The following is a 20,003-nucleotide window of genomic DNA, read 5'->3' on the forward strand; positions in this document are numbered from 1 at the left end:
TTATTTCCATTTAACTGATTCAAAAATGGTGAAACATGGGATCTAAATGTTATTCATGGTTTTAAAGAAAAGTATTACATTCAGTAGGCATGCACTTACTAAGGAGAAATAAATAAAATTATCAAAACAGATACATGTTTAATATGGCTAGAAACCAAGAACTGATAAAGCTAATAATCTCAATATGTTCCACAGAAATACAAGGTTCCCATATCCTGATGTATGTATCAAAAAACAAAGTTAGGTAAAAATTAATCGAAAAACCCATCATTTAGTAAATTTTAAAAATTCCAATGAGTGCATTACTTGAAAATAGCATTAAATCAACTACTTATGAGACCCAGGTAAAGTTTTCCATCTTGGGGCATCACAAAGATGCTTCTTTTTTTTTAATGAAATTTGGCATTGATTTGTTCTCCTGTAAAGATATGTCACCTATTTTCAAGGAGGCATGAACAACCAGGAAATGAGCGATTCATTTAAAGAAATTAGTCCACATGATAAAAGAACTACAATAAAAAGAGCAATTTCCAGGTAACACCAGAGTAGGTCAAGAACGTGAGACTACCATACAAGTAATTGCTCTGAATATGTAAGGGAAAAATTTAAAAGTCAAGACTGAGAAAGGATGTGCCAACTGCTCTGATAGGACCAACAGGATCCAAGGCAAACATTTGCTTTTAATTTCTGAAGTGTTTGGAGAGTAATGGTGTTTTATGTTATGAAACATTATACAATTGATATATTTCATATGTCAATTGCAGGTGGCTCCATCTACATCATAGGTATTGAGAATTCGATAAATTAATTACTTGTTCTAAGTTAGCTTTCCTTGTCAGGATTTGATAGAGACCCAAAAAGAGATCGCTTTGGCATATAGCAGTTTCAATGAATAAGACTTCAAGGGACATATAAAAGGCACTACTTGCAGGAGGAGGGAGGAAGAAGCGGGTGGGAGAGATAAACTCTGAAAGCTCAGTTGCATAATTTTAATCCACCCTTCCTTTCTGTTCCTTTCTTGTCCTTTTCTTGGTGGTTTTCTCCTTGTGATTCCAATTTCACTATTTGTTGCTTCCACTGTACACCCACCCCCAACCTTCCTAACTGGAATCCTCCCCCAAATAGGAGCCAAACACCCCCAAATGCCACACATAAATCTCAGTCATCTGCCTAGCCATGAACTTGCTGGACAGTATTGCTGTTACACAGAAAAGTCACCCTGCGATGCAAACCATGCTCTGGCACAGTGAGCACCTAACCGCCCACATTGCACTTCCCAGTCCTCTCTCCACGTGATCACAAAACTGTCCTTTCACACATTTCCTTCACATTCTGACAATTGGATTCTCTCCCTGGCATGAGAATTGTGCTTTTTGGTTGAGAAGGAGTGAGGCAGTTCTTGGGACACCCTGAGTGGCCTCAGGAGAATTATAGTTCAGAGTTAATACTACCATGTGCCACAAAAGGAATAAATGTTTAGCTGACCACCACAGGCACCAAATGTAAGAGAAGGGCTTTTTCAGAGTTCTTAACTCTACATACTCCACAAAAATAACAAAACCAATCAAGGCTTTTGCTTTTGCAACAACTGGGCTTCAGCATGGAAAGGTTAAGGCACTAAGAAAAGAGCTAAAATTATACTCCTGCAGAAATCCTCTCTAGCTCTGAGCAGGAGCAGGAATCCTATACCTTCTCTCTAGAGTCTGTAGCAGCAAGCTTCTCCCTGCGCCAGGGACAGGCCATGGCTTCTCCTGGTGTTCTGTCAATAATTGCATCAAAATTAACATTAACAAAAACAGTAATAACTAACACTTACCAAGAATTCAGTACATCCCCTAGCACTATTCCACATACTTATTGATCATGGATAGATAAAAAGAAAATAGATTCTTAGATTGTCTCCTAACATTAAATAAGCAACTTGGCACTTGGTAGTAAATCCATAAAGTGAACAATGATCTAGTCATTGAAAAAGATTGTGAATAATGTGCACGATTGAGGAAGTGCTTATGACATATTAAGTGAAAAATAGGAAACAAAATTCTATCTATGGGATAATCTTAACTGTGTTAAAATAAATACACAACCACACATACCCCAAAATTGTAAACTGTGGTTATTTCTCGGTGGCAGAACCATGAGAGATACTTTTTCTTTCTTCCTTATGCTTTTCTGTTTCATCTTGTTAGAGTTCTGTTTTTAAGAGTCAAAATGCAGATTCTTGTAGATACGGCCAATTATGTGACAAAGCAAATCCTCAAGGAAGCAACAGAAAATATACTGCCTAGAGTGGCCCTGGGGACCCTGTGCTTACTCATAGCTGGGCTGGAACCAGTGAGGGACATGCAGGGAGACCAGGCACGGGAAATCATGTGTGAACAGGGCTGTCAGGAAAGATATTTTTCAAGAGGCCCTAACTGTGCAAGAGCAGGGTTTGGAGAGCAGGATGACTTTTCGGTGTAACAGCAATATAGAAGAGGCCAACAAAATTTCATGGCTAGGAAGATGGCTGAGAATCATGCATTGCATTTGGGAACGTTTGTATCACGAGCTAAAATAATTTTGAAGCCTTGGCCCTTTTTCCTGGCACCTCAAGGTCCCCATGCCAGATCCTGCAGGAGCAGTGAACATGTGTACTGGAGAATGACTCAAAGTGAGAATCTCAGGGTTACAAAACTCGGCCTCTCTGGAAGGGGAAAGGGCAAGAGAAAAACGTAGGGGACAAAATGAACATTGTAACCTCATATAATTTCTTTTCAGTGGACCCAGAGAAATGAGCTGCTGTCCAAGAAGTCCAGATGTCTGGTCAGATTCTTTGGAAAGCTTGGAGTGATTGCTGGAGCTAAATAAACAGGCCATTCTACTACTAACCTTGCTTGAATATATGTAAGTCAGAGAATGGAGAGAAAAATGCCAAGTTACACGTAGTGGTATATTTTTTCATAGTCCTTTGAATCAAATCATCAGATGTCACTTTTATTTTGGTTTGTTTTCAATATATGTATACAATGTGTAGGCACAGTGGAAAAAAGATTAGAGGTATATAAACCCAATATTAAGAATGTTTTTTTTTCTCTTAGGTAATAGAATTATGAGTAATATTTATTTTCCTCTTTCTTGTTTATGTGTAATTATAGTATAATTTACATTACATTTCATTGTTAACAATGACTATGTGTACTTTTTGGATAAGAATATATGTTTTAAAAGATTAAAAATAGTGGATTAAAATATATTGCTTTGATGTTACATACTTTAATAAGATTGCTATGAGAATTAAGAGAGCCAGACTACTTCTGAAAACATAATTCCAGTATTTTTCTCTTAACCTCATAGGTGCATGTATTTCTGCCATTGGTATATTTATTGTAATGAAATGCCTTCCTTCTGAAAGCACTGATTATTCTCAAAACATCCGTCTAAGAAAATTAAGGAAAAAGTATACAATTCCATGTTACAAAGAAAATGAGGGAAATTTAGTAGACTCTAACCCCCTTCCCCAAACGCAACAAAACAAAAATAGCAAAGCAAAAGGAAGAAAAAAGTATCATTCATGGTTCCACCACCAAGAAATGATCACTGTTTATAATTTGGGGGTGTGGGGATATATGTATGTGTGTGTGCGCATGTGTGTGTTTTAACATTATTAAGATTATCCTGTACATGAAATTTTATTTCCTGTTCACTGAACACGTCATAAGATTGATCCAGTCATTAAAATCACTTTGAAAACATAGAAAGTGACTTTGATCCTCGGTCCCTTACTTCTGCAAAGAGGAAGTTCTCTCCAACTCATTGTGCCACACCACAACCCAGATAGCACATTCCCAGGGAAGTGTTTTAGCCAGGAGAAAGTCTGTCATTAAAAAACATGGATTTAAACTTTTCTCAGCACAAAACACAGGAAAACAGGCCCTGTGGGAATTCAAGCCCAGTGGGTCCTGCAGGGGCTCCAGGGAACCTCAGGTGGGTAAGAGTCTTGGAGATGCCAGGTTTGGGTCAAGAACCAGGAAAGTCTGATATTAGAAACAGCGCCCCTAACACCAGCTTTTACTGCTGCTGGTGCAGGCTCCTCCAGAACATGATGTAAGCCTCCAGTATTAAAAGGCTACGTGTGACCCAGCTGGAGCTGAACTTGGCACGGGAAGTTCTGGCCTCACTCACAGATGCCCCTGACAGCTGTTGTCCCCAGGGGACCTGAGGGCCAACAGATGCTCCAGCAAGGGGCATCTGGATTCCTGTAAGATTTCATCCTTGACTTCTTAATTCAAGAATTTAATCTAACTTTACTGTGTGAATGAAGGGGTGGGGTAATTAGTGGGTCCCTTTCCACCAATCTATAATTCAGATATACTTACCAGTCTACATATGATTACCTACTTTAAAAAAAGTTGAGTAGGCACCAGAAATAATATATATATGTATAAAAACATACTGAGCAGGGATACCATTAAGAGTGTAAATTTCTTTTCACATATTCTCCATAACCCTATATACTCATCAACTGCAAACAAGAGAGCAAAGGAAGTGGTCCCTACCTCCAAGACCTAATCTAAACCCTGAAGCCACTGCTGACCTCTTAGGGCCTCCCCAGCTGACCCCAGTGGGTCCTTACCTCTCACCTCAGCTCCTGCAGGGCCTGTGCCTCCCCGACACTTTGCAGTTCACAGCACAGATCCTTCAGCTCCCGAGTCAAGTGCCAACTCCTCAGAGCAACTCCCTGATGCCTCAGTCAAAGTCATGTCTCTTCTAAATCCCAAAAGCAAAACTGACCACATAGCTCAGACTTTCTGAGACAGTCTTAATGTCAAATATTATACCCCATGGATGCATTATGTTTTTCAGTTTGGGGGTTAAAAATATGGTTGCCAAACCCATAGCATGCTTATGATAAATTAGTTTCTACTCTAGAATATAATTGTAATGCATCCTTAACTCTTAAACCCAGCCTTAAACTCCTTATATGTAAATTTTATTTATACTTCTCAGTACCTACACATTACCTTGGATATTGGAGGTCTATGTAAATTAAAAGGATTCATCTTTGCATTACTCACAGAAATCCCTGGTACATATATAGGTTACGTATCAATGCATATTTGTTGAGCAAATGGGTTAATTAATTAAAGAATATATTTTAGTGGAAAAAATAAAACTGCCCACATTTAATTTAACAGATATGTAATGACTGACATACAGCAGGTGATCAATAGAATTTTGCTTAAAAAGTTATTTATTTGGATTATTAATGCTTTCAGAACAAGGAATTAAGGATGCAGATGGAATTAAAGTTGCTAAAAATATGAGATGAGATGGTATCCTGATGATACTCATCAACTGCAAACAGGAGAGAAAAGGAAGTGGTCCCTACCTCCAAGATGAGGTGGGTACCCTGAGATGAGCTGACCCTGAGATGAGACGGTAGCCTGGATAATCCAGGCAGGATGGATTTCACCACAGGGTCCTCATAAGTGAATGAAGAAGGCAAGAGAGAGAAATCACAGTGATGCCACATGAGAAGGACTCAGTCCGCCCTTGCTGGCTTTGAACATGGAAGGGAACCTCAAGCCAAGCAATATGGGCAGCCTCCAGGAGCTGGAAAAGGCAAAAAAAATTCCCCTGGAAGCTCCAGAAGAAATACAGCCCTGCTAACACCTTGATTTTAGCCTCTTCAGAACCATTTCAGACTTCTGACCTCCAGAATTTGTAAGGTAATAGATATGTAATTGTTTTAAGACACTATGCTTGTACAGCAGCAATACGAAACTAATAAACTTAGCAACAGCCAAGGTGACAAGTCCAAAGTGACTAGTTGATGCCAGACACCATGCCAGATGCTCTCCATATTTTCACTATCTCCTTTAATAACTTCACTACTTCTGGCATGTGGATATTATTACCCTAATTTCTCAGCAATGAGTGTGGAGAGGCTGCCATGCTGCCCATGGTCACTCAGCCAAAGGCAGTAAAGGCAGAACTGAACCCAGTCCCTGTGGCTGAGGCCAGTGACTTTCCCACCATGACTTGATGCTTCCTACAACATTTGCCTCGACATCCTGAACAGTTGTTGTTAACTAGGATCACAGTGCAATTTGGGATCTGAAGAAATATGTAAACATTCTCCCTTCCAAATGAACATGAATGTATCTGCTCAGATGTTGAGGTTCATAGACACCTTGTCCCAAGCACGATCGATGACCTCCCAGAAGGCTGTAACTTCAGCTTAAGAGAACCTACCTAGAAGTTAACTGTAAATGATATCATATGGTCTCTTATTTAATGTGTTAATATTGCATCTCCTCAACTATTTAAAGTTCCCAAACTCAGGGATTGTATCACCTTTTCACCCATTTCCTCCAGGAAACCTTCCAGAAGGCTGAAAATGCACCAAGTGTTAATATAAACTTGTTTAGAGGCTACATTTTTGCCACTCTTATCATCTGAGCTCTGGCCTTAAAATTTTCTGCTCTCTAAATTAGAAATTTTTATCAATTAAGAGACCTATGAACCTGAGCTGAAGAGATGAGTTTCGCATACTCAAGTTAACCCAGCTTCCAGCTTTAAAGTCACCTTAGAGCTTTACAAACATTAAGTATATTGCTTTGTTGAGCTTTCTGGGTTTGAATCCCTATCTTGCCACTTAATGACTACAAAATCATACACAACCCTAGCTTGTTCACCTATAACACAGGTCTAAGAACAAGGACCTTGCAGGGCAGTTATAAATATAAGGATAACACTGCAGAAGAGCTCAGAACATAACAGATGAGCAGAGAAAAGTCATTCTTAGTTTTATCATTATAAATGCTATGTGAATCCAGCAATTAGATATCCACTGTTGGCTAAAGGAGGTCTGGATAGAACTGTAACATACATATAAAACATGAATTTGTTGAAAAGACAATGTGAATTGAGTTCATCTATAAAAGGAAGATGCATAAAATGCAGATTTAGGGCCAGAATGGAGTAATCCTTCTAGGCCAACTGGTTAATAAAGTCATGGACATAATAAAATCATGCTTCCACAAGAAGAGCAGGAGACTGATCTGGCCAGAGTCGGGAGTTGTTTCAGGAGATGTGAGACACCCAAACTGTCTAAATAGATTGGCTTGAGATTTACTACCAGCCTGAGAAGTTTAAATGTATTCCAAAGAACCAACATTTCTTAATGTGTTTCCTATGAAACATCAATCTTGCCGGTTGCTCTGCCAAAATAAGTAGAAATAAAAATATCTCTGCAGCTGAAATTAGCTCAGGAGGTACTCTATACTCCATCACTCTCCTGGAAGTTTACCCTGCACATTGGCATGTAAAGGGCTCCGTGAATTCTGCAGTAACGAAACATATTTAAGTTTACTTGACCCAGTGTTTCCCTAATGTATTTAATCATAGAAACTTGTTTTGCAAATATTACTCATTACTATCCCTCAGCACTGGCGTTTTATAAAACAAACTTTGGGAAACTCTGGGAAAGACCAAGGAAGGAAGCTGGTGTAAGTTCTTGCAAAAGCCAAGTTTGGTCCTGACAGTGGTATGCAGAAAGGGCCCAAGGGTAAACGACAGAGGTTAGCTGCAGGCAACTGGATGAGGGTCTGGCTACCCTGGGAATGGGAAGGAAATTATTTATTAGAAAAACAACCTGAAGAGACAATCAACCAGACATGATGACTGATTAGCAACATGGAAGAGAAATGCCAAAAGAATGAGAATAATAACATTAGGGCCCCAAACCTGTGCAGCTGGGGTGACAGGGGTGCCAGACTTCAGTCAACAGATAGGGGTTGGAACCAGCCATTAACCCCTCCATCCAACTCCCAGCCCAGATAATTAGGGGAATCAAAGGTAGCAACTGGTAACAAAATTTAAACGCAGTGCTTTGAAAGAATGTGGTCTCGAAATAAATTAGAAGCCGAGATCCACCATATTAGTATCTTGTCAAGAAGTCATACATTGAGGACCTCAAAGTTTGGACAAATCTGAAACCAGTATGAGAGTGGAACCACTGAGGGGTACTGTGGAGGCTGAGCTAGGAGCTCACAGGATGAAAAGGCACAAAGGAAAAGAGACCAGATCTATGTCCCAAGGAGAGAGATGGAAGGGTGAGCAGGGCGGGGGGCAGTGGCTCGGGGCAGAGAGCATTGACCAGCACGGGAATGCAATAAGGAGAAAGAATGACAGTGTTCTAAAACTTCACATCAAAGGGAACTCCAGAGTGCAGCTAATGAGGCATCTCTGCAAACTCCCAGGGAAGATGGGAGTGCAAGCATTGTAACCCAAGAGTCTGAATAGGTTCAATGACCTCATCCATGCAGATATGTTTTTAAAAGGTGAGCAAATACAACTGCTTTCACACAGAAGCCCCTAGTCATGTATAGAGAAAAGAAGTTGGCAAACTTCATGCGTATTTATAGGCAAACCTCCAAAATAAATTAAAATGTAGTCAATACAGAACATAAAACTGTGTTTAAAACTTTTGGGCTTTGGAGTCTCATGGACCAGGGTATTAGCTGATCTCACACTATTAAGTTCTCAGACATTAAGATCTCTCATTTGTAAAATGAGGATGACAACAGCTTCTGTTTCATGGATCGTTGTGAGGATTAATGGCAGAATGCATGGAACATTTATCACCATGTCTGTCACAGGCTTACATTCAATAAATCGCTGCTGATAGATAGTAAGAGCAATTGCAGTTGCACAGAAGCAGCAATTTTTGCTCTTATTTTGCTCCTAGGAGAAGTGAACTCCAAAAAGGAATCAGTCTGCCTCAGCTTTGCATATAATAATGTGTAATTTACTATACAGTGTTTTCTGTGAAGTATACTTTCCAGTTTCAGAGTTTAGGGTTTGTAGTCTTTGTTCATTTTGTCACTTAGTTGTATTTTAGCTGTATCATTGCTAAGATTGCACAATTCCTGCAATCAAAACTGGGTGTTTGCATCTTCCTTGAGACTCAAGACAGTAGCCCTGACTACATGTACCAGATGTCTAATAATGAATTTAAATATCTCTTTATGTACCAAATATGTTCTTTCAAAATTAGGCAAGGAAGTCATTTTTAATTGAATGATTTAATAATGGTACATCTATAACAAGAATACTTTCCCAAGTAAAGATTCACAGAAACTGTAAGATATTTGAGAATGAATTCTAGATTAGGAGGCATTAAAAAACTGCAGGTTCTCATCCCAGCTCTTCCAGTTAACACTACCGTGAGTCTCAGTTTCCTCACCTGCAAAGTGGAAGGGCCCACCTCATAGTTAAGGTGTGAATACACAATTCCGTGCTGCTAAAATGGTGATGTGTTTGAGTGGCAGAGCAACTCAGCTCTTTCTCACTCTTAGCGGAAATTATACACAGTTATTTCAAGTATAAAACCATATATATTTATATTCCTAGTAAAATTTGGGGAGGTCTTTGCTTCCTGCTGGCAATACCACAACTTTGAGTTGCCAGGAAGAAAAAAAAAAACCCTGAAAAAATAATGGACATGTAACACCAAGCCAGCGTGATCTATGAGCAAGCACAGAGCACAGCATCCCTGAGAAAAGGGAGGGGTGGTGTCGCCAGGTAGAGATGAAACACCAGGCACTTGAGTTTATATTTCATTCAGGGCAGGATGGGGAGAAACACTCCTGAGCTGGCAACTCCTCCTAACTTCCTTCTCCAGTCTCTAATTCCTACCAGTTGTAAAGCCCTCCAGACCTTCTCTTCTCTTCCTAACTGCAATTGGTTGTCATACTGTACAAAATGGCAAAGAAGTCAATGGTAGAAATTCTAGCCCAGGCCCCAGGGCAAGGCTTCCTTTAGGAATTCAGACTCCACTTCTCACCTTGGACATCCTTTTTAACCGCTAGGCCTCCATTCCCTCAGCTGTAAGAAGCAGCTAATGATATTAGTTGGCCATAAGGTGGCCGCAGAATCAAATGTGAGCCAATGAGAGCCCAGGACCGCTGTGGCTGGACACACAGCACATGCTCAATAAACATTAGCTGCTGCTGCAATTATTGCTACTTTTGTTATTTGGTGATGAGGATGACGACTGTTCCCTAAACAGCCAGAACTTGTGCAGGACTAACACTCTGTAGAAACCAGTAATAGGTGGTGGGTAAGAGGTAACTCCTAAAACCTCTAGGCTCCTCTTTCAACTTTCCGCTAACTTAGAGCCAAAAAGCTTTAAGCAGCAGTGTCCCTTAGAACAGAACAGACATATAAAACAGACAACAAACTGATTTCCTCATACCCCTTCAGTGCTGCACTGGCTGGGATGCGATTCCCCAGGCAGCATGTGTGGTACAGTGGGGTTTATTTGCCACCCCTGCCTGCAGGTCGGACCTCAGGAGCAGGGACAAACCCAACTCCAGATGCTCAAGCAAAAACTTCAGTGGCCACTTAGCTTAACACCTCTTTGGCAGGGCTAAAGTCAACACCACAAATTCTTCTTCTACAAGCATCTTGAGCTCCGGTTTCAAATTTCCTTGCTTTCCTGAGTTAAGGACAGACTCTTGGTGTTAAGGGACCTGGAGTTGCTTACAGTCTTGGAGGCCAGAATCCTTGCTCAAACACAGAATCACTAATTTGCAGAACCTCTGTGGAGATTTCTCATAAAATAGTCCCCGAGGCCACTGTTTCATTAAATTGTTCTTGCACTCCCCCCCACTACAGCTACTCTTTAACTGGGGATACCTATAGGCATGCCCAAGGATTTAAGTAAGATGGGCTGAAACCAGCCAGAGCAATTCCATGGCCCTGTGGTAGGTGCACACAGAAGGCAGGACCCTCGGAGAACAGACATACCAACGCTGCACACAGCTGGAAACTAACCCTGGGGGGTTTAATAAGTCACCTGGCAACTGTGAGCCTCCTCACACCCTGAGTTGCTGAAATCTGATATTTCCTGTTACTTGTGGGACATATAGTTAAGGTTATTTCAATTAAATGCACATCTGTGCTCAGTATACCCTACCGGCCTCTGTTATGTAATCGTGAACTTTCGTTTTCGGTTGGGATTCTGATGGTTAGGACTGATGTAGCTACAGGCACAGCTTAATGAATCCGTGAGAGCTGGGGTTGAGCAGCCGCATCTGGGTGGGCCTTGGCTGCCTCTGGTCCTGTAGATGGTTAAGAGATTAAATTCTCTCTCATTGTCAACTGCTCTCTCTCTCTCTTCCTTCCCTTCCCTCTCTCTATCACTTTCTACCTCTCTCCTTCACTCTCTACACAGAAACACACACACACACCTCTTATCATGAAAACTTTGCCAATATGTATTATTTCCATGTCTGAAAACAGACTTTCTGCCAGCAAAGACCTTTAACTGATTCAGGTCTCTGTTGGGAGGTTAGGTGAAGATTCCACCTACTGTTTGCCAACACACAGTAAGATAACATTTCCCATAAACCAAGTGCTACACACAGAACAGACAGTGGCCTTCTTGGCACCTAACTTGTGGCAAAGTGGGACTTGCTTGAGGCTGCAGCTCATACTTTGGCAAGAAGTAGCACTTGCACAAAAGCTTTCTAAAGTTGGTTTAGCTCATTTCAAATATTTTAAATAAATGATCCAAGTTAAATTTAATTCTTTTCAGTTGGAAAGGGAGAAAGAGAAGGTCCAGTGTTATTCAAAGACAGTGATGCTTTTCATTCTCCCTCCAGGTCTGATTTTAAGAGGATTGTTTTTGTGTTTTGCTGCTGTTAGTGTTGCATGGATAAAATCATCACTGCCCTTTCAGATCAGTTCCACAAAGACTGCATTACTATGTGGAGTACAACCATTTGCACCTCAATTATTGCTTCTTACCTGTGAAATTGTAAAGTACCATTTATGTAACATTTACTGACTATTGTAAAGAGAGGACTGTGAAAGTGTTCTATGCATTTACTGTAAGTTCAGTCTTTGCTATGTCTTTCAGAGGTCTGAAAGGGCCCCAGACACTACCAAGACAGACCAACCCAGTGAATAAGGCAGGAATTCTGTGAGATTTTAGAAGCAGACAATGCAATGTCACCATTCCTAGAAAAATGACACTCATTTAACTATCACAGATAATCAAAGTATGATGTACAGTATTCAAAGCTATGTAATCGATCCATTTCATTTGTGTATGTATGTGTATATGTATCCAAGTATTTATTCTTGCCTCCTTCCAAAAAAGTATTGGCAACAGTTTTCAGGCATACATATTGAATGATTCCAAACACACAAGGATAGACATATGAGATCAAGTCAAGGATAAACTTACTACTCACAAACTGTGTGCCATTGGAGGTGGGCTGCAAAGTATGTCTAGCTTCCCAGCAACTAAAGCAAAGATGGTGATTTTAATTAGTCAGGATTAATTATGCCTTTGTAATTTTTTATAGGGCTAGGCAATGAAAACACCGAGACACACTGAATTAAATCCAGAGGCTTCTGGTCTATCATTTTTACACTAGCAGAGGCGCAACCTTATTTACTCCCCTACTTCATCTAATCACTGTGCGTTAAGAATAACAGCTACTAGTAGCACAGGTGGGTCTTTCTGTATCCACACAGGCTGCCAGTCCTGTTTATTTAGAGTGCCAGTGGTTCTCAACTAGGGGTGATTTGGCCCCCCAGGGGATATTAAAATATCTGGAGACATTGTTAATTGTCACAACCTCAGGGAGAGAAGTGCTCCTGTCATCTAGTTGGAAGAGACCAAAGATGTTGCTAAACATCACACACAGGATGGCCCCTCACAAATAATTATCTACTGAGGCCGAAAACTGCAGTAACTATGGGGCATGTATGTGTGTGCATATGACTTTGTTTGAATAAGAGCAAAATCAGTCATTTTTCTGGCTGTAGAAAATACTAGCCTTAGTTCATATTTCAGCCTTCATTTGTCTTCTCTAGAAATCCATATATAAGAATTTTCATAATTGACAGAGGAGAAAGAAATGAGTCCAGAGGTTTACTCTGGATCCTGGATATAATGACAAAGAAATTTCAAAATATGAGGTCTCTAGGCAGTAGCTAGAGGATATCAGAATAAATCTACCTGAATGTGTTATGAAAATCTGGGCATTGGTTAAAAAAATTGGAAGTCATCCCATCTCTTAACTCTGAAACCTCACCAAATAGAGTGTGTTTTACAGAATTTATGGAAGAACTGCTAGAGAGTAAGAGAGAGTAAACAGATAGAAAGAACACCAAAGGAAATTGAGAAATAGACATCTGATGATATCATTTAGATCTGGACGGAGTACCACATGCCCAGGCTCTTTGCACAATGACCTGCTGGATGCAGGTGCACAGAGTCAGTGGTCTCCCTGGTGCCCCTCCAGCTGGGTAGCTTTCTCCCTGGCTAATTGCCATCCTCAGTGACAGAACTCATAGGCTCGTTCACATATTTCACAGAATACAATATTTAATATGACCCGTTAAAAACTTGGTTTGATTTTGTCATGCCTATCCTCCTACTCTTCTTTTTTTCCTTTTTTTTTTTTTTCCTGATTAGCCACCAGTATTCTAGATATGGAAAGGCTAGCCCTTCATGGATAAACTAACAATGAAATGTGGATTTTTCTCTCAACTGTCTCAATAATCACTTTCTTAATTCTTATGAAATCAGATAATTCAAGAGTTAGGCTGTTGATGTACAAGACTGACCATATGTTTTTATTAAGCCATTATTCAGTGATCCTGCCTGTCAGCATGTTATTGGCAGATGTAACCCTTCTGTGCTCAGAAAAATTGAAAGAGTTAGCTAGAAAATTCTAGGAGTTCCACTGAAGTCTGTCTTTTCTTCAACTAGGAGATACTTTCTAGGGAAATGCCAAAAATCTCTATTAACAGAGGAAAACTTCACCAATTTAGACGCAACTCTGCTGCTCATCCAGAAAGAAATTAAGCTGAGGCAGCCTTCAAACTACCCAAAAACAAGGTTTCCTCAGAGGGTCTCTGGGAGGATGATTAAATGTAATAATTTATATACATGTCAACTGGTGCAGCAGTCATAGCTAATTCTTTTTCCTTCATTAATTCCTGGGCTCCATTAAGTCATATTTGGTTGGCCTCCTTTGACTTATTTTATGTACTACAATAGAAAAGTTCTTTTATTAGATTTATAATTTAATTTTCACTCAACCAGCACTTTTGTTGAATGTATAATGTATAATTCTTTAATAGTTCTCTGCCACAAAAAATAAACATATATGTGTACATATATACATATATGTATATATACACACACACACAGTGAACCTATGTGTCTATTATCTACAGAAAACAGAGTCAGGATAACTCCTAGTTATATAAACTCTGATTTTAGACAAATGGAATAAACAAACCTGTTTCCACATGAAAGCTGCTTTCAATCATCATCAAAGCCCACTTCTTTAATCCTGATTGGCTAATAAAATACTTTCTAGTAGATTTTATGGCTTTGTTAATCCTGTTATCATAAACATAAGAGCTAATTTGACAATGACATTACTAATACTCCTCTTTAAATGAAAAACTTCAGAAAGCTATCTCTGCCTCCAAGAGACTCACTTCAGAAGTGAGGACACTCACAGACCAAAAGTGAAAGCACAGAGAAAGGTATTCCATGCAAACGAAAATGAAAGAAAGCTGGAGTAGCTATACTCCTATCAGACAAAATTAACTTTGAAAGAAAGACTATAAAAAAGGCAAAGAAGGGCATTAATAATCATAAAGAGGTGAATTCAGCAAGAAGATATATCATTCAGAAATACATACATGCACCCAACAAAGGAGCACCAAAATATATACAAAGCAAATATTAATAGCCTTAAAAGGAGAAATTGAAAGCAATACTAGTAGTAAGAGACTTTAACACCCCCACTTTCATTAATAAATAGATCAGACAAAAAATTAAATAAAGAAACATTGGCCTTAAATGACACATTAGACCAGATGGACTTAATAGGCATATACAGAACATTCCATCCAAAAGCAGCAAGATACACATTCTTCTCAAGTACACATGGAACATTCTCCAGATAGATCACATGTTGGGCCACAAAACAAGTCTCAATAAATTCAAGGAAACTGAATCATATCAAGCATTTTTTCCAACCACAATGGTATGAAACTAGAAATTAATTACAAGAAGAAAATGGGGAAAAACACACACAAACATGGACATTAAACAATATGCTACCTAATAGCCAATAGGTCATAGAAGAAATCAAAGAAGAAATAAAAAATACCTAGAGACAAATAAAAATAGAAATATAGCACACCAAAATCTGTAGGATGCAGCAGAAGGGGTTTTAAGAGAGAAGTTCATACCAATACAGGCCTACTTCAAGAAACAAGAAAAATTTCAAATAAGCAATCCAACTTTACACCTAAAGAAACTAGAGAAAGAAGAACACAACCTAAAATTAGCAGAAAGAAGGAAATTGTAAAGATCAGAATGAAAATAAATGAAATAGAGACTCAAAAGATAATAGCAGAAATCAATGAAACTAAGAGGTGGTTCTTTGAAATGGTAAACAAAATTAACAAACTCTTAGCTAGACCCACTAAGTAAAAAAAGAGAGAGGACTCAAATAAATAAAATCAGAAATGAAAGAGAACTTGCAAGTGATACCACAGAAATACAAAGGATGATAAGAAATTACTATGGATAATTTTATGCTAACAAGTTGGACAACCTTGAAGAAATCCGTAAATTCCTAAAAACTTAAAATCTTCCAAGACTGACAATACAGAATCATGAAGAAATAGAAAATCTAAATAGATCAATTACTAATAAGGAGATTGAAACAGTGATTTAAAAAAATCTCCCAACAAACAAAAGTCCAGAATTAGATGGCTTCATTGGAGAATTCTACCAAACAAAGAAAATTTAATACCTATGCTTAAAAATTGAAGGGGAAACTTTCAAATAAATTTTATGAGGCCAACATCAAGCTGATATCAAAACCAAAGACACCTCAAAAAGAAAATTACAGGCCAATATCCTTGATAAATATACATTCAAAAATCCTCAACAAAATATCACCAAACCAAATCCAATGACATATTAAAAGGATCATACACCACAATCAAATGGGATTTATTACAGGGATGCAAGCATGGTTCAATACCTGCAAACCAAAGTGATAAATCACATTAACAAAACACATAACATTAATAAACTGAAAGATAAAAATCATACAATCATCTCAAGAGATGGAGAAAAATCAAATTTCAACATCCAGGAATGATAAAATTTCTCAACAAAGTGGTATAGAGGGAACTTACCTCAACAAAATAAAGGCCATATATGACAATCCTATGGTTTATATCAAAGTCAGTGGAGATAAGCTAAAAGTTTTTCTCTAAGAACAGGAACAAAACAAAGGTGCTCACATTTGCCACTTTTATTCAACATAAAAATGGAAGTCCTAGGCAGAGTAATTAGGTAGGAAAAAGAAATAAAAGTCATCCAAACTGGAAGAAAAGAAGCAAAACTGTCCCTATTTGAAGATGACATGGCATTATATACAGAAAATTCTAAAAAATCCACCAAAAAACAGTTATAACTAGTAAATGTATTCAGTACAGTTGCAGAATATAAAATGTATGTACAGAAATCTGTAACATTTTTAAACACTAAAAACAAAATATCAGAAAGATAAATTAAGAAAGCAATCTCATTTATAGCTTCATCAAGAAGAATAAAATATCTAGAAATAAATTTAACCAAGGAGATAAAAGACCTATACACCTAAAACTATGAGACATTTATGATTAAAACTGAAGACACAAATAAATGGAAAGATATTCTGTGTTCATAGATTAAAAGACTTAATATTGTTAAAATATCCATACTACCCAAGCAATCTAGAGATTCAATGCAATACCTATGGCACACTTCACAGAACTATATACATAAAATACGATAGAACCACAAAAGATCCCAAATAGCCAAATCAATCTTGAGAAAGAAGAATAAACCTGGAAATGTCATGCTCCCTGACTTTGAATCATATTACAAAGGTATAGTAACCAAAACAATATGGTATTAATACAAAAACAGACACAGATCAATGGAACAGAACTGACAGCCCAGAAATAAACCCACACATAACTGGACAATTAATCTACAACAAAGGAGTTAAGAACATACAATAGAGAGAGGACAGTGTCTTCAAAAAATGGTTTTGGGGAAACTGGACAGTCACATGTAAAACAATGAAACTAGACCTTACACCATAGACAGAAATTAACCCAAAATTGATTAAAGACTTGAATGTAAGACATGAAACTATAAAACTCCCAAAAGAAAACATAGGCAATAATCTCCTTGACATTGGTCTTAGCAATACCTTTGTGGCTCTGACTCCAAAGGCAAGGAGAACAAAGACAAAAATAAACAAATGGGACCACATCAAACTAACGTTGCTGCACAGCAAAGGAAACCTTCATCAAAACAAAAAGGCTACCTACTGAATGGAAGAAGATATTTGCAAACTGTATATCCAATAAAGGATTAATATTCATAATATGTAAGGAACTCATACAACTCAACAACAATAGAACAACCTTATTAAAAAATGGCAGAGGAATTGAAGGGACATTTTCCAAAGAAGACAGGAAGATGACCAACAGACACTTGAAAAGACACTCAACAACACTAATTATTAAGGCTTGCAAATCAAAACCACAAAGAGATAGCTCCTCATACCAGTTAGAATGGCTGTTATATATAAGACAAAAATAATATGTGTTAGAAAGGGTGTAGAGAAAGGGAACCCTCATACCCTACTGGTAGGATTGTAAATTGATACAGCTACTGTGCACAACTATTGGAATACCTCAAAAAATTAGGATTAGAACTACCACATGACCCAGCCACTCCACTTCTCAGTATTTATTTGAAGAATACAAAAACACTAATTCCAAAAGATACAAGCACTGCTGTGTTCATTATTATTTACAACAGTCAAGATACAGAAACAACTTAAATGTCCATCAGTAGATGGATGAAGATGTGATACATATATACAATGAAATACTACTTAACCATAAAAAAGGGTGGAAACTTGCAATTTGCAATAACATGGGTAGACCTTGGGGGAATTACATTAAGTGAAATAAATCAGATAGAGAAAGATAAATACCATATGATTTCACTCATATGTGGAATCTAAAAAACAAAGTAAACAAACAAACAAAATAAAACAAAAACAAACTCATAGATACAGAAATCAGACTAGTAGTTACCACAGGGGAAGGGAGTTCAGGGTAAGCAAAATGGGTAAAGAGGGTCAACTGTATGGTGATAGAGGGTAACTAGACTTGTGGAGGTCATCACTTTGTAGTGTATACAGATATTAAATTACAAAGCTATACACCTGAGACTTAAATAATAAAATAAATAAAAGGAGAGCTATCTCAAAACCATATGAATTTGAGGATTAAAATGGCAATTTGCTAATAGATGTGGGCATATGTCTACATGTGGGAATGACATTACTCCTGTTGCTATGCTATGTGTGACTCGTAGTGCAATCTCAGACAGCTTTCAGAATAGGCTGTGTTAGGGAAAACCTTAAAGAGCTCAGTTAAAAATAACAGGATGGCCAAACCATTGCCAGCCTAAAGACCTCTTGCTTTATCTCTGCTAACAGGAGCATCGCATATGCTCAGGTGAAATGATGAAGAGAGTGGTGGTGGAGGTGAGGGAGGAGGAAGTGAATGCAGCTGTTGGGCTTTATGACAGAAGGAATCCCCCCTGTATTATGTATGATATTTATTTTACTGGATATCATTATCTTAGCTGCTATGACTGTAAATGCTATTAGCAGTTAAAATGCAATTAAGTTATCTCGTCCTCCTTTAAACCTCATCAGACCATTTATCTTCCAAATTTCTTACAGCAACAAATTCCAATGGAAACATCTACATTTGTCTCAATTGTGCTTCTGTGAGAGGATTACAATTGACTTAAAGTGTCTGTAGGGAGCTGGGATGATCCTATTTTATACATACAGAAACAAAATGTGCAGAAAACTTGTACCACTTGTTGCACCATAAAATGAAAAGCACATATTAATAGCACATTTCAAAGGAATAAACTTACTTTCTGTGCAAATAGGACAGCATCCTTTTCTGTTGAGAATTTTACCCTAATCAAGAGAAAAACAAATAAGAGTTTATTGTTAAGAAACAGGGTCTGCTGAGGACAAAACTCTTTTTTAAATCTAATACCAGATAAACCAATGAAATCAGTCCAAGCTATACTTGAACTCAATGCCCAGATGGTGATGATGGTGTTGAAAATGAAGTTTCAAGTATCAGGTTCTAAGGACAGGCAAAGTCATTCAGAAAGCTTTCCTGTTTTTGTCCTCCAAGAAATATGATATCTGAAGGGCTCATTGGTGTGATTTTTCTCACATGGAGGGAAAATGGAGACAGTCTGAATTCAGCCTTTTCACTGATCTCAAATCTAGCCCTCTAAAGATCAAGTGTATACACATGAAAATGGGAGTTCTCTATCAACCTATCAGTGATTGTGAAGGCTTCTTCTTTCTGTCTTTGCTTGCTGAAGGGGTCCAAACAATAAACTGTAACCTTTGCGTCTGCCTATGGAAATGGACAATATCTGTAGTACAGAACAAATCCCTCAGATGTCTTCTTTCAGAAAGTGGTATGCTGTCCATGTTAAGTCATTGTTATGCAATCAAAGCCAATGACACAGGAAGTTGAAATGCTGAATTATTTTCCATTACCTTTCTGGAAATACAGTGTAATCTCCTATATTGCATTTCTTCCAATTTTTCTTAATGCATGACATTTAAAGAAGGAAGCATAGTCTCAGGGCCGATATCAGGGAATGCCATTGTCTTAGCTCTTAATGGGACTCACAGAGGGGAAAAATGTGGAACATTAATATTTAGGGAGCAGTTGATATGTAAAAGCATCCTACTCCTTATTTTCCATAGGTTATCTAGCATCAGGGTAGTTGTAAGGATTTAAAAAGTTAATAAATCAATTAATAAAAAATAAGTGAATACGTAGAA

General features: G+C 38.1%; 1 protein-coding gene across 3 annotated transcripts in view; it reads right to left on the minus strand.

The window, feature by feature from the left end:
* The window catches only part of BMPER (BMP binding endothelial regulator), a 230,076-nt gene that overhangs the window by 72,727 nt on the left and 137,346 nt on the right, over positions 1–20,003 (minus strand). For all 3 annotated transcript variants that reach the window (XM_073238615.1, XM_073238614.1, XM_073238616.1), the window contains exon 11: positions 19,064–19,109. In XM_073238615.1, coding sequence (XP_073094716.1) covers positions 19,064–19,109 — 46 coding nt within the window. The remainder of the gene's footprint in view (positions 1–19,063; positions 19,110–20,003) is intronic.

This window comes from Manis javanica, chromosome 6 (assembly GCF_040802235.1).
Source record: "Manis javanica isolate MJ-LG chromosome 6, MJ_LKY, whole genome shotgun sequence".
NCBI lineage: Eukaryota > Metazoa > Chordata > Mammalia > Pholidota > Manidae > Manis > Manis javanica.